The sequence below is a fragment of the Sturnus vulgaris genome, chromosome 1 (genome assembly GCF_052056855.1).
Source record: "Sturnus vulgaris isolate bStuVul1 chromosome 1, bStuVul1.hap1, whole genome shotgun sequence".
In the NCBI taxonomy this organism is placed as follows: Eukaryota; Metazoa; Chordata; class Aves; order Passeriformes; family Sturnidae; genus Sturnus; species Sturnus vulgaris.
The window spans coordinates 125077904-125103750 of record NC_142243.1 but is presented as its reverse complement, the minus strand read 5'-3'; the positions used below and the strand labels follow the sequence as shown (position 1 = coordinate 125103750).

At 40.4% G+C, this 25847-nt stretch overlaps 1 protein-coding gene across 4 annotated transcripts in view; it reads left to right on the top strand.

Annotated features, from left to right (window-relative positions):
• STAU2 (staufen double-stranded RNA binding protein 2) overlaps window positions 1–25847 on the top strand; it is a 172239-nt gene that overhangs the window by 76699 nt on the left and 69693 nt on the right. For all 4 annotated transcript variants that reach the window (XM_088176266.1, XM_088176257.1, XM_014883512.2 and 1 more), the window contains exon 12: window positions 10478–10785. In XM_088176266.1, coding sequence (XP_088032392.1) covers window positions 10478–10785 — 308 coding nt within the window. The remainder of the gene's footprint in view (window positions 1–10477; window positions 10786–25847) is intronic.

The window sequence follows — 25847 nt, the reverse complement described above, 5'->3', positions numbered from 1 at the left end:
CTGTAAAGGACAGACTCTTTGTTTTTCTTGCTTAACATTTTTATTACTAGGGATTCGTGCATGACTTTACAGTCTTTGTTCTTCAGAGTACATCTGCTCCTGCTGTTTGTTCACCACCTGAAATCATAACCATTTGTTTGTGACATCACAATTAGTTACTGTGAAGATGATTAGATTGTCACCAACAGATGATTATGATTTCAGATGGTAAATGAGCAGCAGGAGCAGATGATCTCCTAAGGAACAAAGATACTTGATCTCATACAATTGTTCCCAGTGACAAAAAAAAAGGAGACAAAAAAGCAAGTAGATATTCTGAAGAGTTTCTTAAGTCTGTAATGAGAAAATTTGATATTTTTCTGTAAATAAAATTTATTTTGGTATTTTTAAAAGTCTACTTCAATATTAGATTAAGAAATATAAATTAAGAAATATAAAAATTACAAAAAGATTTGGTGTTACTGTAAGCCCTAAATGTATGGCTGCATTCAGATTCTTACTTAGATGTTTCTTCACCAGCTTTTCAGAGAAACTAAATGCAACATAAATTATGTATTTATGAATTTATGAAATTTTACATACTAATATTTTGGAGTCAGTAAGTCAGGAGTCTCTCTGATTTCTTCAGAGAGAAATCAGAGTGCAGGGATTGAATTAAAACCTTTAGATGGAATAAGTAAGTGAGTAGATGGAGCAAGTAAGTAAGTAAATGGAATAAGCTTTAAGTGCTTTTAGTGAGTAAATGGTCTTAGATGCCTGAGAAGAAGTACATGTTCTAGTGAAGGTTGAAAAACATACTGGTGTTTCCTTAGAGGCTCCAAGAACCTAGCTTCAGGCATAATAGAGTTAGAGTTAAGAATATGGCTTACATTTTTCAGTTAGAACAAGATAGGCCATGAATGTAGTTTACACATAGCCTGGCGTGCTAAGAAACCAGAATTCTAATAGGTTAAGGAGTAGTGGTCCGAGTTTGTGTCTTAGCTTGTTAGAAACTTTCTATAAAATAACATGCATCAGGGAGAGCTGGGGCTCTATGCCATGGCTTTATGCCATATGCATTTTGCCACTGCAGTTTTGCCATTGCTTTTATGCCATTGCTTTGTTTTGTTTCTGCCTTTCAGACTGATGTACTTCTGTAATAAATAACTTTATAGCAACTATTAGCTGCTTTGCTTTTTGAAGAGCATGACCCGACAGTGTGGGTGCCCAAGAGGCACCCGGAGGTCCACAAAACTGCACACTAATACATCTTCACACTGAAGGAAACAAAATTTATGTGAATTTTGTAGTTCCTCAATAGTTTCAGAATTATATTATTTATATAGTCCTCTAATTGTTTGTTTTTCAACTGGAGATTTTGGTGAAAATTTCCAGTAGATAATTTAATACTCCCGTGTTTCCATGAACAGAAACAGAAGTCTACAGTTTGGGAATAAAGTTTTTGTTTTGTAATTTGGACATTTTTAATTGGAATATTTGTGTGTTATATTTTGCTGAAATATGTAATTCATTTGGGTACATTTCAAAGGTGATTTATAGTGGATTGTGTGCATTTTTACTTAAGAAGTACTGCTGTTGCGTTGGACTTGGCTTCTGAGTTGCTTCCAAATTGACTCAACTTTGTCAATTATAATGCACTCTTGCTAAGAGTTACATTGATACATCACTAAATGTTTGCTGAATTATTTGCCATTCTGACTAGAAACCACAGTAAAAGGATTGACAACACCACTTACTTGGTAAAAGACCACAGAACAGTAGTTTTCCATCTGTTCATTTTGATATTTTTCTTCTGTTTTGTGGGGATTTTTTTAGCTAACAAACTGTCAGGTGAGCATTATACCATCAATGGAGCAGTTCCTTTAGCTGAGCCATTTGTCCTCACTTTAGATGTCTCACAGCCTTGTCTAGAGTCTCTTATCGCAGCTGGTTATGTTTAAATAATACCTTGCCTCTGTAACTGCTGAGTTGATTTGCTAATTTTCTAATTAAATTTTCTTTCTAACTGAAGACATGGGAAAATTAAATTTAGAAGCAGAGGAGATTTGTTCAATTTTGTTTCTTTCCTAAATTAAGGAAGCTAGGAAATCCATGCTGCATTTGGCGTTATTAATAACTGATGTGTTATTTTTCAGTTTCATCTAACAATGAAAATAATTTTATCCAGTGTAATACCAATTAAATGCAGCTTGCATATATTTTTTAATAGTTGAAAAAACTTCTAGAACACCTAATATTACAAATATTACAGGGGAGTGTTATTTTTTCTTTGCCATTTTGAGAACTAGTGACAAGAGCCAAATTAGCATTTTTATGTGTGAGTGGGATTTGGGCTCAGCTCTGGAGGATAAGACAACTGCAAGTGATCCTGATCCTTTTCCCACATTGCCCCTCTTGAGATGCTCAGTTAAGTGCTTAAAGTTCTGCAAGTTTTGCATCTTCAGAGGCGATAATTTCTTTGCTGAGTTTAAAGTAAAATGTCTATTTATAAAAAGGCTAGTGTTTCAAGCATGTGGCCAGAGCATTGGAGACTTAGTTTCCTTCTTCAGCAGGAGGAGAATATTTATGGAAGGCAGAGTAATCTGGATAATGGCAGCTGCCTTTTGAGGATGTGTATCGGATACAATTTGCAACCAAAAAAGGAAAAATCAAATGCTATTAAAATATAAGAGATTCACAGGGAAGGAGAGATCTAAAATAATCGTGACTGTAGTCTGCCTGTTGATTGAAACTCTTGCAAATGAAAGTACAGATGTGTATTCAGGTGTTCTCTGACTGGTTCTGCCTATTTTAGATATAGGTTAAAATTGCAAGAAACATGCTGCCTGGTTCTTGAGTAGTGTCCATTGTGCATATGTAAGAAATACAGACTTTGGGCTATGAGGTCTGTGGTTTTGGTGCCCTCAGGACAAGAAGGAATACAAATCACCTGTCTGGGAGACTGCTTAGCCATCAAGCTTTTGATGTCCAAAATATATAAAGAGGAAGCAGCCACTATGGCAGAAGGCAGCCAGCTCTATGGATAATTTCAGATAATGTATAATTTTGTTTTTACCAGTCTCCTAAAAGACCGATATGAATTACATTTATTCACGGTTACTGGTCTATTCCTTTTAAAAAATCTGCACATGAAGTAGAAATGCAGAGCTCTTTTTTGATGTTAACTCTCAAATTCAAATTTGATTATGTAATTATGCTAAGTACCTGCATTTGGTTTTCTGTCTTCAGGTGAGAAAATGGAGCAGGGTCGCATAATTCACCTCACTACAGTGTTACACTAAATACTTTCACTTTTCTGGAGTCTTTTCTCCTTTTCCAAATCCCTTCCCTCCAGCCTGGAATCTGCCATGTACCTCACCCTTAGTCTAGGATATTAATGTCCTTGAATAATTGAATCTCCTGAACTGAAACTTCGTTGCTGTCAGAACTAAAACTTAATTCTCCACTCTTTCCTCCACGCCCTTTCAACATCAAACACCACTTTCTCCTCCTTTGATTTCCTCATCTCTCATACATATGCTGTGCTTGTTGATGGCCCCCTTGACCTTCTTAGCTTCAGCAACCTCTCTGTCCTTGTCTAGTAGATTTGCTCATTCTTTCATCCCTTCTCTGTGTGGGTCAGGCCTTTATTTTCATCATCACCATTCTCATTCCCCTCCTAATCTGTTAATGAATAGTCTTGCCTGAGCAGTTTGCCTCCAGTTGCACTTAGGCACTCTACTAAATTGCTTTACCCCCACAAACATCACTTTCTTGCAGCTGTTACAAGCACCTTGATCTGCCAGCTCACTAGCTTGATTTGCTCCTGCTCCAAATTTGCTGATCCTCTTTCCTGATAAGAATACTGACCTTCCTTCTGTATTTTGATTGGTCATTTTCTGAACCTGCTCAATCTTAATCTTTGTTATGTGGTACGTGGCCATATTGCTGGAAAATTATGATGCAGAAATTGTTTAAAACTTATGGTATAGATGTTATATCTGTCTATTGGAATATTTAGTAGAACATCCTGTAGAAATTCCCCACTGCAAATACTATGTCTTATTTTTTACCAAAATCTTGTGTATTCAAGCAGGAGTAATGCTGGAGGAGAATTCAAAGGACTTTCCTCATGTGAGTTAAATGCCAAATGTTACAGAAATGCATACAATTTAACTCCTGCAATACTGCAATTTCTGTTTTAGCTATACAGAAAATAGTCCAGTGAAATTAGGGATATCAAGACCTGATTTCATGAAGAACTAAATAGTATTTACTTCAGTATCATGGTTATTTTAAGGTTAAACAAAGTTAGTATTTTAATGAGTGGCTTTATATAACATCAGTTTGTTTAAGGTCATGTAGATGAGATCTTTCAATTGAAAGACATTGTGTAATAAAACATTTTTTCATGTCTGAATATTGCAGTAGCTGGTGACTGAGAAATACCATGGATAGCTGTGTTAAGTAGGTAATGATTGCAGCTTGGTATTTCAAGCCAAGATTGTGTGTAGACAATTGCTGAGAACGTAATGGCCATACTATTTGCCTATTCAATTGTTTGACTGACCTTTTCTGAGTTCCTACTGAGGTAATAAAATTTGAAAATATTCTAGTATATAAATAGCCTTTTACACTGAGTGGGGTATAAAACCATAATTTCTTTTTATTATAATATTTACATTTTTCAGTCTTGTTATTGAAGTAGTTATTTGGCTTTGTATATTCCCTCTCTTTTTTAATGTCAGTAGATTTGTAATGGGCCGTATTTTAGGGCACGTTGAGAACCTGACATTTCTGGGGAGTCATTGTTGCATTTGAGTATCTCCTATGACTCTTAGGTTATTGTCCATTTTAATGTACAAAACTGTGAAGTCAGGATTAGATAGAGTTCTAATTTTTCCTTCTTACAGCCTTGCTGTAAATTTTTTCCTTGTACTTCATGTTCCACATTATAAGAAGGCTTTATTCAATGTAACTACAGATAGTATAATCTGAAAGCAAGCTTTTTGATGATTATCTATCAAGTTTTTAATTCAGTTCCAAAAATACTGATTATTTCCTTATGAACAGTCTTTTCTTCATCTAGTGATGAGTTATTTCAAATACCAGAGTGCTAAACTTAATTTATGAGCATATCACGTACAGAATTATACCATGGTTTACTTTGCATCATTGCACAAGACTTGGAAGCACTCCTTTGTGCCATGTCCTATGTCACTGGCTGTAGTGCAGGGAAGAGCATGTGCCCTTCAGCAAGGCCAAGGGAAGTCACATTGCAGCACTGCTTCTGACACATGAACAAGTATGGCTTTTCTGCAGGATAAGCAAGAACTTGGGGAGAAAACTGTATTTTCTGAGAAAGAATAAAGTTGTGGTTTAGACCAAGTATAAATATGAAAAGTCAGTGAGTGCCCCTGAACCAGAGAAGTCGTTGAGGGAAGGCAGAGGAAGAGTATCCCTACAGTACTGATAAAGTACAGAAGAGAAAATTAGCACTGACATGTATGTGTGTGTGTGTGTGTGTGTGTGTTTATGCAGATTGACAACACAAGCCTGATTCTGTAGGCCGTCTTCTGAGGTTGAATGATAAAACTGAAATCTCAACTTCTCATGTTTTCTGATCTTCCTGACAGAAACAGAAAATTAGAAATAGGACACCGTTGGTACCTGTTTAGACTCTAGTAGCTGTGAGTGTGCAGGCAATGCTGTCATCACTTTGAACTTGTCTTAATTTAGTAGCCCACTGCTGTGGGGTAACTTGTCACTGTTCCTGTATCAGCAAATTCCATTTTTGCAGTCTTACTACATTGAGGCTTGTTCAGTAATATTTTCAGTTGTTCTTCTTCATCCCATTCCCTATGCAGACAGATTTTCTAATGGTTAGTTTTGTTTACCACAAACTCCAGAAAGTGGAGGACCCTTTTGTAGGGTCCTCCCTGTCTTCCCAGGAGACACTGAAGAGAAAGGGTTAGGGATAAAAATAACATCACTCAAACAGAAATTTTGGAGATTGTCTATATTATGGCTCCTGTGAAAAAAAGTGCAATCAAAGCACTGAGATTACATTTCCAGGGCAAGGTTTGTGAGGGATTGTTGGGCCATTTTGTATCTTATTAATACATTTGCCTTGGAGTCCAAGCTGTTTTGCAGTTATCTAGTGCATGGCAGGAAAAGTAGACAATAGAAGATGAAGAAATTTATTCTTAGGTAAGGAAGGTCTTTGGTGTGTTTTCATAGACTTCAGAAGATTGTGAAAGACTGCTAACAATTACTGCCAATGATGAGTAAGACATGTTTTTTAAATGTTAGTGATTACATTGCATATTTTTGTAGCACATTTGCCCACAGGTTTAGATAATATAAATGGAAATTATTTTAACATGTATCATAAATGTCCTCTAAGTTCATGTCCAGCAGAAGGTGCAGTGTTGTTGGTCTATTATAGATCCTGTGACTCCTAATAATTATAATTCTTTCTGTGGAGTATGGTGAAGCTTGTATAAGATAAATATTTAGCAGATAGAAAAGTCCAAGCTTTTTTCTTAGCTGAAAAATAGAAAAGAATAAAAATGTTTGCCTGGAGATGTTCTCCTGCAATGCATAAAGGTGTTAGAGGATAATATTTCTTTCTCCCATGCTTTTTCTCAACTGATAGTTAGAAGACAAATTAAGATAATCTCGGAAGGGTTCTTTTGTTCTTTCACTTAATCCTCTGTTGTTGTTGTATCCCTTGTCATTTGATAACTCTACTACTGTAACTAAATATATTTACACTTTCCTATAATCCAGCAGAGTTGAAGTAAGCAGGCAACAGCAAGGAATGACATATAAAATATCCTCAGTAATAAGTTAAAAATAGATAATGAATTACAATTAATATATGTTTTATAGACGTTTTCAAAGAGACCAAGTTTTTATTGGCTTTTTAAAACAAGTTTGTAAGAAGCTTCATGAAACATAGCCCCTGAATATAAAAAGTTAATATCTTGCAACTACATTAATGTAATGTCTAGAATATTACATTACTTTGTTTCCAGAGATAATCAATGATGGTAATATAATATCTGCCTCTCAGAGCCAATGTATGATTTAAATTAATTATTGCTTATAAAGCACTTTGAAGTCTTTAGCAGTAAGGTGTTGCAAAGTGTAAAAGTACTATTATTAATTTAACATCACCATTAAAGTCAGTACTTTAGGAGCATTTGCTATACTCTGCTCAATGTCTTTCTATTCATCATATGCTGCATATTAGTTATTTTAACATTTAGAAAGCTTAGTAATCTGGAAGTATTCCAAACCATTGTTCCAGACAGCAGTTAGATATTTGGGTGGATCATGTAAAAACAGTGAAATGGCTGAGAAAGCATGTAAAATGTTTGTTTTAAGTAATATTACATCAATGGAACAGACATCTGCAGCACTGGACTTGATTTTAAACTTCTTTAAACTTTTTTTTAAGTTAACATTGTACTATGTTTTTCTAAAATTATTTGTGGGGGGCTAATATCATGTTATTTCTAAACAAGTAGACTGTTTTATCTTTTGTTCAGTTTTCATTTCTGTTTCTGAAATATTCATGGGAAATCAGATTTACAGTGGGCAGTTCTTAGGAGGTGGTGAACACCTGCCACTCAGTATTTTTATTGCTGTTTGGTTTTGTAACCTAATGTCAACTATCAAAATCTGTATTATCTTTTTTTTTCCAATTTTCATTAATCTTATGTCTTGTGCAAGACTTTAAAAATACAGACAGAGGTAGGCCTTGGAGGTTATAGCCTCAAAGAAAGCATGTAAAGTCTCTCTTCTCATATCGTAATTATATACCATAAAATAATGCTGTGTATTTACGCAGTTGTTTATCTATTAGCTTATGTTTGAAATTGTCCCAGATGGAGAAAAATAAATTTTAGGGATCCTATCCTCCATCTTTCTCAGCAGCATTGTCTTGAATTTGTGCTTGGCTCTGGAGTTCAGTCTACTGCCTTTGGAGCCAGTTCTAAAGTAGGCCAAAGCAGCCTTAATGATCAGGATCCAACCAGACTCCCCAGCCCTATGGAGGTAGGTGGGGAGAGCAATCAGGTGAATAACAGATATGTCTTTGTAAATTGTATAAGCAAATGTTCCAGATTTCTAAAAGCAATATGAATTTAAAAGCCAAATGTACGAGTAAATCAATTAAAAGATTCACCTGTAAGCAGTTTGCTGAGTCAGCAGTGAGGAAGTTCCATTTTCACCATGTAGTTGGAAATGGGGATATTAATTACAGGTAATATTTTTTGAGTCTTTTCCTTGTGGTAGACATTTTATTTAAAAGTACTACTTGCACTTCTAGGATTGGAGGAATCTTTCCTAGGTACTGGAAATTAATTTCCTCCTCTTCTTTGAATTTATTCTACTTTCTGAGATTAATTTAATATGTACCGCAAATGAATTAAGCATTGAACCCTTTGATTTCTCTTAGGATTACTAAATCAGTTAACAAACAGGTTTATTATCCCTAGAATGAAATGCCATATGGCTCAAGGTCACTCATGTTATATGCCAGAAGATTAAAGTATGTTCTTAATATGAAATTACACATTTCAAGCTCATTTTCTGATGTATTAATAATAAGAAAAAGGTTTTCGTCATGTGTCAGCCAACTGGTTATTTGTGTTTCCAAAAAACGCTTCATTGTGTAAGAAAACTAGCAAACTTTAGACTTAATTCTGCACATTTCCATGCACAGGACTATCAGCAAAACTGATCAAGTATGTACCTCTGTTTCCAAGCAGGTTTAGGGTTGAGATATCTTCTAAAAAGGTACTAAAAATGTTTAAATGTGGATACATTATCTCTCATTTACATGTCACTGGAAATATTTAGAAGTAATGCACATAAATAAATCTAGCTCTTTTTAATGTTTGCATTAACTCCTATTGATAATAAGTAGGATGTGTATGCTTTCCTTTTTCAGCATGAACATTCTCAAAGGCAAGTAGCTATTTGAGAACTATAGGATGAAAACTATAGGACATGCAGCTAAATAAATAAATTCCTCTTCACTGCGGAGCAGTCAGTCACATCAGAGTCATTAGCACAGTAACACAGCCTGCAGGGCAATTTAAGATTTTTTTTTGTGACAGCGGTGAGAGTTTGCACCACTTAATTAGTGGTTTGTCTCATTCTCTTCTGCCTTCACGCAGAGCCAGGATTAAAAAATACACTAAGGAAATGGATTTTCTCGTGTTTGGGCTTGGTTGTTTATTAAATCTTATGAAAAAATACAGAATGTTCAGCAGCACTTCTAGCCACCTGCTAGAAGCAAGGAAAATGGTGAGAGATCCATCTGCTACAAGGTCTCTTAAAGCTAAACAGTCCAATAGAGAATTAACACCTATATTATTTATCCTTTTAACCCAATAACTAACTTCCCATGACCCTCAGTGTGACACTAACTGTGCAACCAGAAACAACTACGTGAAACCCATGAAGAAGAAGGAGGAAGAGCACCGAAGGAGACACCACCCAAAATCCTCCATCTTGTCCCATACTATATTATAAAAACCTCAAATTTAAAACCCTTTACCACGTGAAAGCACACACTTCTATTTAACTACACACCCGTGATTTTAACTTCATCACTCAAATTTGGAAGCCTTCTCCAAGGCCTCAGGTCAAAAGCAGTGCTCTCCAGGGGGTCAGTGCCAGAAAGCACAGAAAGCTCAAAAACCCCAGGTTTCTGGGATCCAACATAAGATATGCAGGTAAATAAATAAATAAACTAAATCCTCTTCACTGCAGAGCAGTCAGTCACATCAGAGTAATTAGCACAGTAACACTGTGCCTGCAGGGCAATTTAAGATTTTTTTAACCACAGGCTGCCCTTGTGATTCAGCAAACACTTTAAGTCAGCACTTGAGGCAGTGCTGCTACTGCAAGGAACCACACTGCCCTTCCTTTGCCTCCAGCAGCTCATTCTCATGGACATCCCTGCATTGTCCTACAGGTGCTGGTGCTGGCAATGGAGCAGCTGGGGAGTACAAACACCAGCTGTAGGTGGGACAAAAAGCTACTTCTGGTGGCAACAGTGCTGATATAGACTAGTTTAAATTATTTGTGGGAAAACAGCCTAAATTATTGCTAGGAGGTAGAAGAATGTAGGGAAATAATGGTTGTGCTACTATTTTGAAGTAACGTCTGTTCCTCATGGTTTGTAGGTCTCTAAACATTTTTTGTTCATATTGTGTATTCTATGCTAGCCACACTTTTAAAGTTAAGGTTTGTACCATTTTAAAAAGAGCTGGGGAAGAGGAAGAAGAGGGGCACTTCATCAGATCTGCTTTGTTTCTAAATAAATTAGGTGACTTCATTTACAGTTACTGTAAAAAAAAATACTGCTTCTAAAGTCTTACTTTTTTTTTTTACTGTAAAATATGTTAATGAAAATTGTCTGTATGTCAAATCAAACCCATTCTAAAATAATGAGAATGATCTCTGGTTTTGTTTTCAGCACCAAAGGGAATACTCCATCTCTCTCCTGATGTATATCAAGAGATGGAAGCAAGCCGCAACAAATCAGCCCCTGGTACCACTGTAAGCTATTTGTCGTCCAAAGAAATGAGCCAGACTTCTAGCTCTTTCTTCAGCATATCTCCTACAACAAATAGCACAGCCACGATTGCCAGGGAACTTCTCATGAATGGAACATCCCCAACTGCCGAAGCCATAGGTCTAAAAGGAATATCTCCTGCTTCCCCTTGTTCTACAGTGCAGCCTTCAAAACAGCTGGAATATTTGGCAAGGATTCAAGGCTTTCAGGTATGGGAGGGGGAAAATGAAGCTCTTCAGCCAGAATCGTAGCGTTGCCATCAAGGCTTCACTCTTGCCCTCTTGAATGTGGGAATGCATGTAACTTATCTTGTAAAATTAGCTGGTGTCTGAGGCAGTTTCTGGGTCCAGGAGATACAGATTTCCACCAGGATATGCGTCCCTCCTTCTCTTTTATTCCTTCCTTACATGTAGCTTACTGCAGCCCATCTTTTTCTCCTGTGTCTCTTCTCCTTAAATATTTACAGGCTTAAATTATTATTTTAATTTGCACTTCTTTGAGAGTCTTCACCTCTTGGTTTCTTGCTTTGACTCTGATCCAGAAGCTATTGATGCACCACCTTACCTTTGCATTTGTCTTCTAGGCCAGGTGATTAAAGTAGTTTTTTTACTTCCCACCCTGAACCTCTTAAATGTAACCTGATGTTTTGGTTTAGGAATGGTACTACCCAGCTTAGTGTCCCACTGACACTTTCCAAACCACTGCCACTCACTCACTCTCCCCTTCCCTCTCCTGCCTCCCCTTATGGTTGGCTGGAGAGGAGAATTGGGAGAATAGAAGGTAAATATCACAGGTTGTGAGAAGAACAATTTACTGGAAACAGCAATGAGATAAGAAAGCGAACAGTAACAGCAGCACTGCCAATGACAGAGGGTAGAAGAAATGAACAATTCCCACAGAAACCCCCTGAGAACAGCCAGTACCTGACCACGCCCTCTCCCATGCTTACTTGACTGGAAGAGACTCCCTCCCCCAAACCTGGCAGTGACATGAGGTGGTACAGAATAATGTCCAGGTCCTACCCATGGCCCCTCCTGGCAATTGCAAAAATTAACCCTGTCCTGGCCAGAACCAGGACATTATCCACCCCTTGTTCTATGCCATCTATAGCATGCCCAGATACTACACATTTCAACTATATATATGCATATACAAGCAGAGGTATCATTACCATAGTCAATGGCTGTTCCTGCAAGATGTCTATTGAGTTAATTTAGTCCATGACTGTGGGTTCTGTCTGTCCTAGATGTCTTCCAGGGCAGGAGGGCTGGTGTGCTATCAGCTGGTTGCAAGCTGCATCATGCGTTCACTACTGGTGCATCTGGAGCAGTCCGTACTTATTGTCCGTCACAGTTATGGCATACAGTGTCATTTGGCAGTGTCATTCAGCAACCCATGTTACACAGTTCAGCAGTACAGACTCTTCTCACCCAAAAATCTAAACCTCTGCAGGTACACATGGCAATTCCCTGTCTCTTTCCATATGCACACAGGTCCGTGAGCAAAAACAATTGCATGGATGGGTTTGCCTTTCCTTGAGGCAGGACTAATCCGAGCTATCTTCCCTAATACATTCATCATATGCACCACAAGGGCTTACAGTGGTTGCTTCTACCACAGTAAGCACATAGTGCCTGCTTTGGTGGGTTTGTGGGAGCGTGGTAAAATTGATCTGCCAGGCCTTCCTGTATTTTGACTATTGATCCCCACACCACAGGGGCTTTACCCTCTTGGCCTGCTTGATTGCAGCACATGTTTTGCAGTTATGGAATAACCTGGGATATTGTGTCCATGCTTAAGTCCACCCCTTAACCACAACCCCATCTGTGTGTTGCATCTTTTCCCTGATGGCTTGAGGCATCATGGGCCCACTAAGCAAGAGATAATTTACCATTATATTGTCAGTACAGATCTACCCAAGATACTTGAATGTTGGCAGCCCTATCTGCCTGTCCATTGTGGTGTTCTTCAGTGGCCTGACTCGGGTACATGTGCATCTACATGATGTACTTTTACAGTCAGTTTCTCTGCCCGAGCAGTGATGTCTTGCCACAATTCAGCAACCGTGATGGGTTTACCTCTGTGCTGCCAGTTTGCCTTTCTCCATTGATCCATCCACCCCCATAGAGCATTTTTCACCATCCATTAGTCAGTTCAGAGGCAGAGCGCTGGGCATTTCTCTTGTTGAGTAATATTGAAAGCTAGCTAGATGGCTTTCAGCTCTGCAGCCTGACTTGATCCACCTTTTCCCTCAGCTTCTGTGACTAGCCATACAGGACTCCATATAGCAGTTTTTCATTTTTGATGTATCCCTACAATAGATCTGTCAGTGAAGAGAGTGTATCACTTTTCATTTCTGATGGCTGATTACGTGGTGGGGCATCCTCAGCACATGTCACCTTTTCTTCCTCCTCTTCTGATGTTAATACAAATTTTCACCTTTGTGCTAGCTCATGATGACTTCCAAGATCCCTGAGCTATTGGAGTTTCCTTTTCAAGCTCACTGTATGATCAGTGCAGTCCACTTACTCTGTGTAGCATTAGTGGCATGATGTGTGGAAGAGACTTTCTCTTGGAACATACAGCCCAGCACTGGCAGTCAGGGTGCCAGAATAAGCTGTGCTTCAGTGCCAATCACTTCTGAAGCAGCTTGAGCCCCTTCATAAGATGCCAGTATCCCTTTTTCAGTTGTTGTGTAGCAGGCCTTGGATCCTTTGTATCCTCACTCCAGAACCCCAGGAGTCATCCTCCAGTGTCCCGTGGTACTTTTTGGCAGAGACTCCAGGAAGACCATTCTTCCCAGCTGCAGTGTAGAGCACAGTTTTCACATCTTGTCCTGTCCTGACTGACCCATGTTCAGGACCCCACTTAAAATAGTTCATCTTCTTCATTATAAGATATAGAGGGCTTTCAACCTGACTGAGCTCTGGAATATGCATTCTCCAAAAGCCCACAGCTCCTAGGAAAACCTGTGTTTCCTTCTTGCTGGTTGGTGGGGATATAGATGTTGTTTTAATGACCACATCCATTGGAATCCGGTGACATCCATGTTATCATTTTATTCCTAAAGCCTGGATTTCCTGGTAGGTCCCTTGACCTTACTTTACTTTATGGCAGAACAAGACTTCAGGATGATTTGGATTACCTTCTCCCCTTTCTGAAAAATTTCCTCTGCTTTGTTGCTCCACGCAATGATGCCGTCGATATACTGCAAGTGTTGAAAAGTCTCACTCTCTTCCAGTGCTGTCTGGATCATTCCATGGCAAATGGTGGGACTGTGCTTCCACCTCTGGGCAGTTGGTTCCAGGTGTACTGCATGTCCTTTTGGGTCCTTGAAATACCCAGTCCTCAGGCAGTCTATGCCAAGGATGCACAAGGCCTCTTGAGCCAGTCAGAACGGGTGGTTTTGCCATTCATTCCTGTAAGACCCCAGAACTCACTTGATGAGTTTTTTAAAAGGGCTTGCAGGTTTTTTTATGTATCTTGAATTAGATGCAAGGAGAAATATCAACAAGGTATTCTCAAGAGATCAAAACATCAAAAACTTTACTGGGAAACTTCAGAAAATCATAGAATGTTGGCAAAAGTTTAGAGCGACATTGAGTCAACATGAAACATTTTGCAAAGCCTTAACTTAGCAAGCTCTAAACCTGTTCGACTTAGCAAACTCCAACCAATCCAAGTCTAAGTTACTCAAACTTCAAGAAGAAGGCATTAGAAGCAGGAGAAGAAAGAGAAAAAGATAGAAAAGATGCAGAAAAGAATGAATATAGCTACCACTGCTGGTAGCTATACTGCTGTTCCAGCAGTCTTCCAGCTGATAAAAAATCCAAGGGAAGGTAGGGTCAGGACATGTGCTTGCCTGGTGTCCTGGCTTAAGTACCTTTTGGCTTTTCTGGGCCCTTCCTCCAGGTGAGACTTCTGGTCAGGCAGCCACTCAGGAGCTGAGTTAGGGGCTTCAGAGATAGGATGAGGAGCACTCCCTCCAGTGTGCCAGTGACTGGCAGTCACTTTGGGGTTGGGATGCAGGCTCTAGAGGATGGGGTGTGTGGAGCAGGGCACCACCTCACCAGAGCAAGGCCCACCCTGCCCCTTTGCCCACACACACGCCCAAAATATTTTGAGCAAGGAATCTCCTCCAGTCTCTCACAATACCCAGTCAGGTTCAGTATATCTTCCAGCACAGTCAGCTGTTGGGATCCCTTGTCACCCATGAAACAGAGATGGATTCTTCCCCTACATATCTTGGTAGCATCAGGGTACACTGTGAACTGCTGTCAACTAAAGACTTAAACTCCTGTGAGTCTGGTGTGCAAAATTATCAGATCCACACAGTCCAAGATATCTGATTGTCCTTTCCTTCACCTTGCTGGAGTCAGCACCCATCAAGTTCTGGTCATGGTACTTGTCACTTACAAATAAATATGAATTGAAGGTACTTCAAGAGGATTGGAAGCATCATCAGCCCTCCTGTTCTGAGGACTTGGCCACTGCAAATTGGAGTGGTATTTATCCTTGATTTCCTGCAGTGGTTGTTCTTCCTCTCAACTCATTTACCCATGCTTCTAGGGTGCAAGTGGGTTTTCCATTCCACTTCCTCATGTCCTCTCCATGGTCATGCAAGTAAAACCAGAGCTACCTTGTGGTGTGTACCTTCTCTCTAAAGCAGGGGGGTGCTTACTCCCAGTAGCAAGGACTCTGGTCCATATTGGCAGGCCATGGGACATTTCCTCTCTAGCTTGTTCAAGTCTTTCAGTTCTGTCTACCATCTTGGACAGTCTTTCCACAGCTGAGGTGCTTGTTGATGGGAAAAAACATGTTTTTTGTATTGCCAGAGTCAGGTAGTCACCTGAAGCACTGTTTGTTCTCCTTTCATTGCCATTAATGTTGATAGCGTATGATGCTGGTTTGCTCTGCACAAACTTCCACCACATGGACTGTGTACACTGGGCCTCATCTGGAGCTACAGAGGACTGCTCTTTATTTGAATCCCTACAAATTACCTCTAGCACAGCTAATGCTCTCACATACTGGATACCTTTCTTCATGCATTCCACCTGCTTGGACTCACTCTTGGATCATGCTTGAGAGAGCACCCTTCCCTCTGCTTGACAGGAGTCACTTCCAGAGGCTGAGTTTCTGTCCTCTTCCCAATCCCCTTGTCAAGACCTGCATCCTGTGACAGGGATTCCAGTTGCTTGGCCTCATTGCTATCTAGTTTCATAGTGTGGGACACGATGTCCCAGCATAGGAGCAGTCAGGTCACCAGGGGCTCTCCTGGCTGGTGGCTGATGTATTTTTGCTCACCTGGTGTAGTTGTCAGATGCCAGGCACCCACCAGTGCCACTCTTACTCTCCTCTGCAGCTGGATGGGGGAGAGAAAATATAATTAATATAAAGGGTTGAGGTAAGGACTGGGAGAGATGATTCATCAAATACCATCATGGGCGAAACAGGTACTCCCCAATGCATATCAACTTAAAGATATGCACTGAATTTATTATTAACAAATCTGGAACAGGATAATGAGATATAAAATAAGAAACTTGAAAACACTTCCCCTAGTTAGAAATGAACTAACTTTTAGATACAATTAAATGGGGACAAAGCTTTTGTCAAAGCAGAAGAAAACTGTTTATTAGTAACTATTTGACTGAGCCGGGTGTGTACCTTTCTCCCCAAGAGCCAAACACACACACTCCAACAAAATGGCTACAAAATTTACCCTTTTTCCCATCTGGGGGGCGGTCCCTGGCTGGATACTCGGGAATTTACACTCTCTCCCGGCCACCTTCTTTTCTGTCCCCTCCCCTCTCATCCTACTCCTTTTGGTCAGGCTTTCAACCCCGCCCTTCTCCCAGTTCACAGCAACACCCAACAAACCAGCCGGGACAAATCCAATCCACGAACAGCAATACACGGAACCAACAACTTTCACTCTTACACTTAACAACCTTTTGGCTTCAGCAAAATATTACCTCATCTTTTACACCCTTACCTCTCCTTCCTTCCCACCGACAGTGTAGAGAGACAGGGAATGGGGCTTTGGTCAATTCATCACCTGTGGTTTCTCTCACTGCCCAGGGAGAGGAGTTGGGGTCCCTCCCACAGGAGACCATTCTTCACAAACTTCTCCATCGTGTCTATTTCATGAGCTGCAGTCCTCCCCAAACTGCTGCAATGTGAGTGCATCCCACGGGCAAGAGTCATCCCCAGACTGCTGCAGTGTGGGTCACTGTTCCATGCAGTGCAATCCTTCAAGGACAAGCTGCTCCAGCATAGGAGCAGGGCCCTCTCTCCACAGGTCTCCCATGAGCTCACAGCCTCCTCTCCTGCATGGGGAGGCATGGGGCTCCTCCATGGGATGCAGGAGGATCTCTGCATCCCCATGGACCTTCATGTGCTGCAGGGGCAGAGCTGCTTCACCATGGCCATCACCACGGGCTGCAGAGCAATCCCAGCTCTGGTGCCTGGAGCACCTCCTGCCCCTCCTCCTGCACTGACCTTGGTGTCTGCAGAGCTTTTCTGACATGTTCTTACTCCACCCTTTTCCACTCATAATTTCAACTGCGCAACAGCTTTTCATTTCTCTTTCTTCTTAAATATGTTGTCTCAGAGGCACTACCACCATTTCTAATTGGCTTAGCCTGGGCCAGCAGCACATCCATCTTTGGAACTACCAGGCATTGTCGCTGCTGGACATGGAGAAAGTTTCTGGCAACTTCTCACAGAAGCCACCCTTGTAGTCCCTCTCCCCCTCCCAAAAACCCAAGCCATGCAAGCCCAATACACCTGGGAATAGGGATCAGGTGATTATCTCTGGCCCTGTCTTTTCCTCCTGTGGTGAGGGCCCTGCTTACTCTTTATTGGACACAATTCAGTACTAGACAGCACTCTCAGGGGAAAGAGAAGGAAAACAGACCTACAGGCACTGCAGCCTGCCTTGCAGTTGAACCAGAGAAACCACCTGTGCCAGTAGCAGTTGCCCCTATACAGAAGAAGAAATCCAAGACCAAATCAGCTCATTTAGTGAGAGATAAAGAGGAAGTAGGGCACTACAATAAGTTGCCTCTTTCTCGAGTTGCCACAGCATTCTCCTTGCAAATATTCTGTCACTTTAACAGGGTCCTACAGTTGTTCAGGGATGAACTTCCAAACCATTGGAGCAGAAAATTAAAAAAAAAACTGGTTCATTTTTTGCCACATTTCATGCCACTCATGACTATCCACCTCCAGGGCAGATGTCTGAATGAATTTCCTAGAAATCTCTTTCTTGACTCCAAACATGGTGTGGACTGAGGAGACCAGTGAGACTTAGCAGCAAGAACATGCTTTTCTTAACATCCAAGGGAAATTCAAAATTCTCGAAAGCTGTTATAACAGGAGAAGGAGGTGAAAGACTGGGAAAAATCATCCTCCCCTGTTTCCCCTACAGACTGAGTATGATTATTAATAGACTCCCAAAGACAGTGCCCAAAGTAAAGTAGCAGAGCAGCACTTTCAAAATTACCCTCATTGCCCTTGACCAGTCATAGACTGATATCCCATAATACAGCAAAAAACAACCCCAATCCCTCTCCCTGCTCTGGAAAAGAACATCACAAGGACCACATATAGGAATATAGGGGAATATGGGAATACAGGGTTAGGTACCACAACCAGGTGAACAGACCAAGCAACACTGTGACCAGAGGCTCTGGAGTTAATGCAACAAGTGTTTAGATTGAACTTGTTTCCAAGCTGCTCTGGACAGATATGTTGTTACTTCAACCCTTCATGCCACACACTGGGGGCCAAATAAGGCTGTCCTGGTTTAGCAATGGTACTCCCCAGTTTAGTGCTCCCGCTGAGACTCTCCAAACCACACGCCACTCACCCCTTAAACGGGATGGAGAGGAACGTTGGAGGTACAAAAGGCAAAGATCACAAGTTGAAATAAGAACAACTTATTGGAAATGGCTGTGAGATAAGAATTTGACCAATACTAATGACTGAGAATGTGAGAATCACACAGACCTCTCCCCCACCCCCCCAATAGACAATACCTCTCAACCAGTCACTCCCTCTACCACACTACTTGACCAGCAGGGACCCCTTTCTCCCCAGAAGAGCCTCCCTTCTGGCAGCAGTGATGTAAGGTGTTACAGAATAACTTCCAGGTCCTACTCATGCCTCCTCCTGGCTACTGCAAAACTTACCCTTTCCTGGCTGGAAGCAGGACACCTGAGAATGGTGTTTGGTTCAGAAGGTGCAGCCTAGAAGCCAAGCTGGTGTCAAAGCAATGCAGAATGTTTTTGCTATTACAGTCAATATTAGAGAATATAAGATGAACCATGCTGGATCGGTGCATGAATCCTTAAACACTGTATCCAGCAATGCCAAATACCCTATATTTCATATACCTCTGTAGTACATCCAGTCATTTCTGTGGTGTGAAAGTTAGGAAAAGGAAGCCTCTTCCCTGTCTCATTACATGCAAAATAACACACATATATGGATAGTGGCTCATTTTACAGTGTTGAACCATCAGAGATATATGTAGAAATATGCTTTTTCCTGTCATAGGTTTTTGTTTTGCGTTTTTGTTTCATCTGGAGTGTTTTCCCTTTCCAGAATTGTGAATTTGCTTCATTTGAAGAGTTGTTTTCGTATGCTTTAGCATATGTAATTTGATCATGTAACTAAATTCTAAAAATGGGAGGTTTCTTTTGCATGCCTGATAATGAATTTTTTGGTCAAAGCCCTTGTAATTTACAAAGTATGCAGTTGTTGGAAGTGACTTTAAAAAGCCTGCTAGAATTCAAGAAATAGTGTCAGATGTTCTGTTGGTATAAGCAGCACAGTTAAATTACTTTTGCTTACATCAGATATCACCAGTTGTGGATTTTACCTAACACTGTTTTTGTCTAAAATGTACATTCAGCTTTCTTTTGGTCTTCATTTTTGAAATGTCATTTTTACTTCATTCATTTGAATGTCTCTTAATGAAAGAAACAGTAATAGCCTCAGCCTCACTGCAGTAGAGTTAAGCTGCTAATAGGAATTCAGTTTTCCTGAGTTCCATTTGTTACATGCCTGCAGTAGAAACAGATGAATTCTGATGAAAAGAAATTCAATCCATGAAGTTTTCACTGCTCACTTTCACATCTTGTCAGATTGCTTGTGTCTCCTAGTAACGGTTTATTTTCAAATAATCGATGCACAATTTATGTTACTGTTTTGGGTCCTACTTGCCTACAGTATGTGGTTACTGTAAAATGATTAGTTGTGTTTGTCCTGGGGTTTTTTTTCATGCTTTGATTCTAGATGCTTTTGCAGAAACTGTTTTTAAAGGGTCTTACCTTGAGCCAAAAAAAGATAACCCTTTTCATCCATGAACTAGACTACTACTTTTTACTTGACTCTAATACAAAGCAAGGAATTTGGTACAGAATCTTGATTATTAACATCTATCCGCTGTGTATGTAACTGATGGTTTTACATCATCTTAGCATACTTTTTAACACCTCACTTGAATAAGCCTGGTATTGATGTGAAACTCTGCCACTGCTGGGTGGCTGAGGCGAGGTGAAGCAGTGAACAGAATCTCTGTGGGAAATGGCTCAGTGGCCTGTCAGGTGCATATCACAGGTCTCTTCACCATTTCAGCCTAGAAAGCTCTTTGTGTTTTAGAGTTTAAAAGCCGATTTCTTTACAGGTTAACTTTCTCAGGCATATTTACTAAAGGAGAAGACTACTGCATTTCCAAACAGCTAGCTTGTTTCATGTTTCCTGAATGACCCAAAATGATTTTTAAATTGTTAGCATGTATTTGTATTCTGGTCCAGATGATAACCATAGTTTTGTCTTTCATTGAAGAACGTATACATTCTGTTCTGTTACAATGTATTTTTTGAATTTTTTAAAAAAATCAATAAATACTCATATGATGTTTCATTTGTAAATGTAAACAATGTTATTTGCTTATTTGAATGTTTTTTCTGAACTGCTTTAGCTGCAGGGGACACGTCTTTAAAACACATTTATTTAACTTAAATTCTTCTAAGCTGTTTGTATATGATCTCAGCCATGTTCTATTGTAAGCCCTTAATATTAAGTTATTGGGACCAATGTATAGTTAAGTAGTAAAAAACTGCATTTTCATTCTTTATTATTTATTATTCTAAAGACATTTGTAATTGATAAGCAGCAGCTCAGTGTCACTGAAGAACAGGTGTTTAGCTTGGATACTTTCAAAGGTCAGGCTTCAAATTACCTGTGATAATTAAACACTAATTCTTCAAGCAAGCCTCTACAAACTCTGAATAAAGCATTTTAGTGCTTGCTCCTTATTTATGAATACTATCTACCCAGTTAATTGTTCTGCAGACTTTGCCTGGAAATGGTTTAAAGGAAAATTCAGCTTTGGTAAAACTGTTATTTTAAAGTGACTATGTGGTATTTTGGCCATTGTTTTGTAACCAGTCTAGGAAAGTTACAGTTATTTCTGTTGACCATTTAAGTGCAGTAAATTCTTCAGAGAATTTGTTTAAATGGAAACATTTAGAGAAGCTGTTTACTCATGTATAACTTGAGCCTCTAGTTAATACTGAAGCAAAACACAAGTTGCAGGTAGTCCAGTAGGAAATTCCACTGTGAATTTCCACGAAGCAAAGATCATAAAAAATGTAAAATGCCAGGTCTGAGTGCCCACAATCAATCCCAATAGTGGCTGTAGGCATATTTGGCTTGCTACATTGGCAGGGCATGGAGGTCTTAACTTTTCTTCTGTAGTGGCTCCATAACAAAACCTCTCACAGGATATGGTTTTTATGCGATGTTCTCCTTTGATTGCAATGGTTACACAATTTTCTTTTCCCCTCCACATTTGTTTACTTGTTAACTGTTCCATTTTATACATGGATATACTTAGATGTTTTATTGTGTGGCATTCCTAAATGTTTCTCCTTTCCCCAATGGCACATGTTTCTGAATGATTGCACGCACAGGAGAGGTCCTGCTGGATGCTCTAGAGTCAGGTTTACTTGTGGCTCATTCATTCCAGTGCTGGGGTTTGAATTGTTGGCAGGACTAGACCGAAATTAAACTTCTACACTTGTATTACAGTTGACACTGAACTCAAACCTTTCCCTACAGTGGCCTTAAACAAAACAAGACACTTTGTGGAGGTTGAATTTGGAAATCAGTGTAGGAGTGCTTGGATCTCGTTACTGAGGCATGCATGTGAGGAAAATTTCAGGGAAATGCAGCCCTCAGTGGATTTCAAGGAAAAAGCTTTAGTTTTCATCTGATGTGTACATAATTGATGATTTCTCTGAGCAGGTCAGATTTTAAAAAGCACCTAGATACCATTTTCAAAATTGACACAGGCCATATGGATGCTTGTAGGAGGTCATTTAAAACTGTAAAATAATCTAAAAAAGTAGAAGCTGCTTGGGATTTTTGTAAACACCTGTGCAGATTAGATACCTAACCTCCACTTTGCTTGCTAGTCAGGGCACCCTACATACTGTCTTGCAAACTTGGGCTATTTATTGATTTTTTTGGAGGGAAAGGTTCTATGCGTTGAGTCTATTATAATGAAGGTAGTTGTAGTTATAGTGTTAGCTGCTAGAGAGAGTGTATTTTCAAAGCTCCCTGCAAATGAATGAATCAAAAGACATGTTTTAGCACATCTCCAGATAAAGCCAAAGAGACAAAATGCAGTAAGCACTAAAAACAAGGATGTAAATCCAGATGATACCGTTCTGTCCTTGAATGTGGCTGTGGACACAGTTTGTGGCCACTGTCAGCTTGGGACTGGAATCCCAGAAAATGGGCTAGTGCGATAGAATACAAGTCTCATCACTTGTTCAAAGTAGAAAGCCCAAATAATAATTAAAGGAAGCTTTTGAAATTACAGCATCAGGCTCCTTGACATCATTAATGTAAAATGGATTTGAAAGCTATGTTTTTCTATAAATGAAAGCAAAATGTTTTTAGATAAATGGTTCTTTGAAGATACTATCTCCAAAAATCAGGAAAAATTAGGATATTAAAAAGTGAAGATGTTTGCAGGATTGTGTTAGAGAATAATACTTTTGAAATAAGACTGTTAAAGACAATATTTATTTGCCCACATTTGGAGTTCAAGACCCCCTACAATTCTATGTATGTAACTGCACGTCTAGCCCATTGCTTCCCCACACCCCCAGAACCATTGGAGATTCTTTCCCAGCAGGATTGACCAGACTGCAAATATTGGTGAAATTATTCTAAAATAGCAGTGTACAATCAGGCCCAGAGGGAACTGTGATCAGCTGATTTACCTTAGTGTTAACACTAAAAGGGTAGTGGGAATTATTGAATTTATATTAAAAGTGTAATGATTTCTTACTCTTTGACCCCCTTCAAGTAGCTTGAGAGTGACTGTGCTGCCATATATTATCAATACCCGCTTCTTTAAAACAAGTAGTGGAGTTGGGCTTTTGTTTCCTGTCCTGGTGCCTGAGATCTTAGTCAGGTGTATTATCATTGTTCCTGCTCATTGGTCAGATTAGTTTTTTATAAAATGATGTGTGGAATGATGTGTCCTGTCTTCACAAGAAGTATTGAAGCCTGGTTTTGGCAGAAGGGTATTATCTCCTGTGTGCTTGTACTGTGCCATGCTCAATGGCCAGTACAATAATCTCAACAGCAATGTTTGTCTCTTACCCTCAGGGAATATAAACACCTTTAGAAATGGTTGACAAAGCCCTCATTATCTCAGTTTCTGTGTCTTCTGAAAGCTGCGGGGGTTTTTTCTAATGGGAAGTTTGCACTTTCACCAATTACCAACCTATTGCCTGATGTTCCGATTACTATAGGCTTTTGTTGTGGGTTAACTCTGGTGGGCAGCTTAAGCCCCATACAGCTGCTCACTCTCCCCCCTGGTGGGATAAGGGAAAGAATCAGAAGGGCATGAGTGCTAAAACTCAGGAGCTGAGATGAAGACAAAAGCTGTGTGTGTAAGCAAAGCAAAACAAGGAATTCATTTACCACTTCCTGTGGGCAGGCAGATGTTCAGCCACCTCCTGAAAGCAGGGCTCCATCACATGTGATGGTGACTTGGGAACACAAGTGCCATAATGCTGAATGTCCCCCCTCCTCCTCTCCCCACGTTTTATCACTGAGCAGGATGCCATAGGACTGGGATATACCTTTGGCCAGTTGGGGTCAGCTGTCCTGGCCATATCCCCTCTCTACTCCTTGTGCACCCTCAGACTGCTCACTGATGGGATGGGGTGAGGAGCAGAAAAGCCTTGGTGCTGTGCAAACCCTTCTCAGCAACAGCTAAAATACCAGTAGGTTATCAATAGTGTTTTGGTCACAAATTCAGAACTTAACACTATACATGCTTTTATGAAGCAAATTAGCTCCATCTTAGACAAAATCAGTGTAATCTCCACCCTCTATTCCATACTATTGGCACTGTGCTCAGGTCGCACATTATCCAGTAGATTCTCCCTCCTTAACCACCTCCTCTTTCCCATCCTGGGATATATACATGGAAATCCTTACCTTAGTCTGTGGAACACCCCTTTAAAAGTCCACAAAATGTCCATTGAGTGCATTTAGTCTATATGAATTCGATCTGTTATTCAACCTATATTCAATCAATTCACTCAGGACAGGACAGGTGGGGTGATGCATGGAGTTGCTGGGCACCAAAGACAGCTCAGGCTGGGTCACTGCTGCACTTTGACATCTTGTGAGGCTTGTCCTCCGTTGGTTCAGATAGTTCCTGCTGTGCTAATTTCCATAGAATGCAACTCACATCCTGGGTTACAACAGTTTAAAGGTATTCCTGTGACAGTCTCCACCTCTGGTCCCTTCAGGCCAGGTATAGGGTTATCAACAGAACATCATAGGGTTTGCAGCAAACTTCTCCCTTGGCTCCTAGCCTAGCTAGCAATAAAGGGTTCCTGCTATAGTAATTCCCATGACATGCAACTCAGATTCTGGGTTGCAACAATTTAAAGGAGTTTCCATTACAATCTTCATCCTTTTGGACCAGACCATAGGATTTAGCATTGCAATGAACTCCTCCCCTTGTCTCTCCTCCAGTCTGAGATTACACAGAGGCTCACAGTCCACATGGGGCAGTGTGGACTTATCTACAGACCGCCATCCTTTAGGGATGTAGCTGCTCCAGAATGACAATATCCATAGGTCACTCTCCCTTTAGGGGAGTACCTGCTCTAGTATAGACTTCTCCATGGCCATGTATGTTTTTGGTTGTACCATCATGATTTTAGTCACAGTCCCAGTCCTGTGAAGTTGAGCTCCAGCCTGTCAGCACAGGAATGGCAGCAATGCCCTGGCTGTCTGCCAGCCCATTCCTGTTATCAGTATATTCCCAGGCAGAGCAGAATAGGATGATAAGAAGAACAGGAAACAGCAGAAGCAAAAAGCAGTCACTAGCAAGCACTAGTTACTAATCTACATCCAGGCAAGCAAGCCCCATGGCAAGCACAGGAGCCTGACAATTAATAGCTGAACAGATATAAATTTGATATAGCATGCTCTGATCAAATCAGTTGTTATCCCTAACCCTTCATGGCCCATACTGAGTGCCAGAAGGGATTGTTACAGGTGTACCCTGGTGGGCAGCTCAGCTCCATGCAGCTGCTCTTACTCCCCTTCAGTGGGATGTGGGAGAACAACCAGCAGAGTAAAGGTGCAAAAACATGAGGGTTGAGATACAGACTGTTTAATAAGGAAAACAAAAGCCACACATGCAAGAAAAGCAAAACAAAGCATTCATTCATCACTTCCTCTGGGCAGACAGGTGTTCAGCCATCCCCAGGAAAGCAGAGCTCCATCACACCTAACAGTGACTTGTGAAGACCAACACCATCACTCCAAACACGCCCCACCCTCCTTGTTCCCCCAGCTTTGTATGCTGAGCCTGATACCATATGGTGTGGGGTATCCCTTTGCTCAGTTGGGGTCAGCTGGCCTGGGTGTGTCCCCTCCTGGCTTCTTACCCATCCCCAGCCTTCTTGCTGGTGGGGTGGTGTGAGAAGCAGAAAAGCCCTTGATGCTGTGTGAGTACTGCTCAGCAATAAGTATCAGTGTGTTACCCACACTTTTGGTCACAAAGCCGAAACATAGCACTAAACAAGCTACTATGAAGCAAAGTAGCTCCATCCCAGTCAAAACTGGTACAGCTTTTTATGCTTCAGTGACATCTTTGCCACTGTGTGCCACTGGGCAGAAGTCAGGAAATAGGAAAGCTCCTTTTATCCAT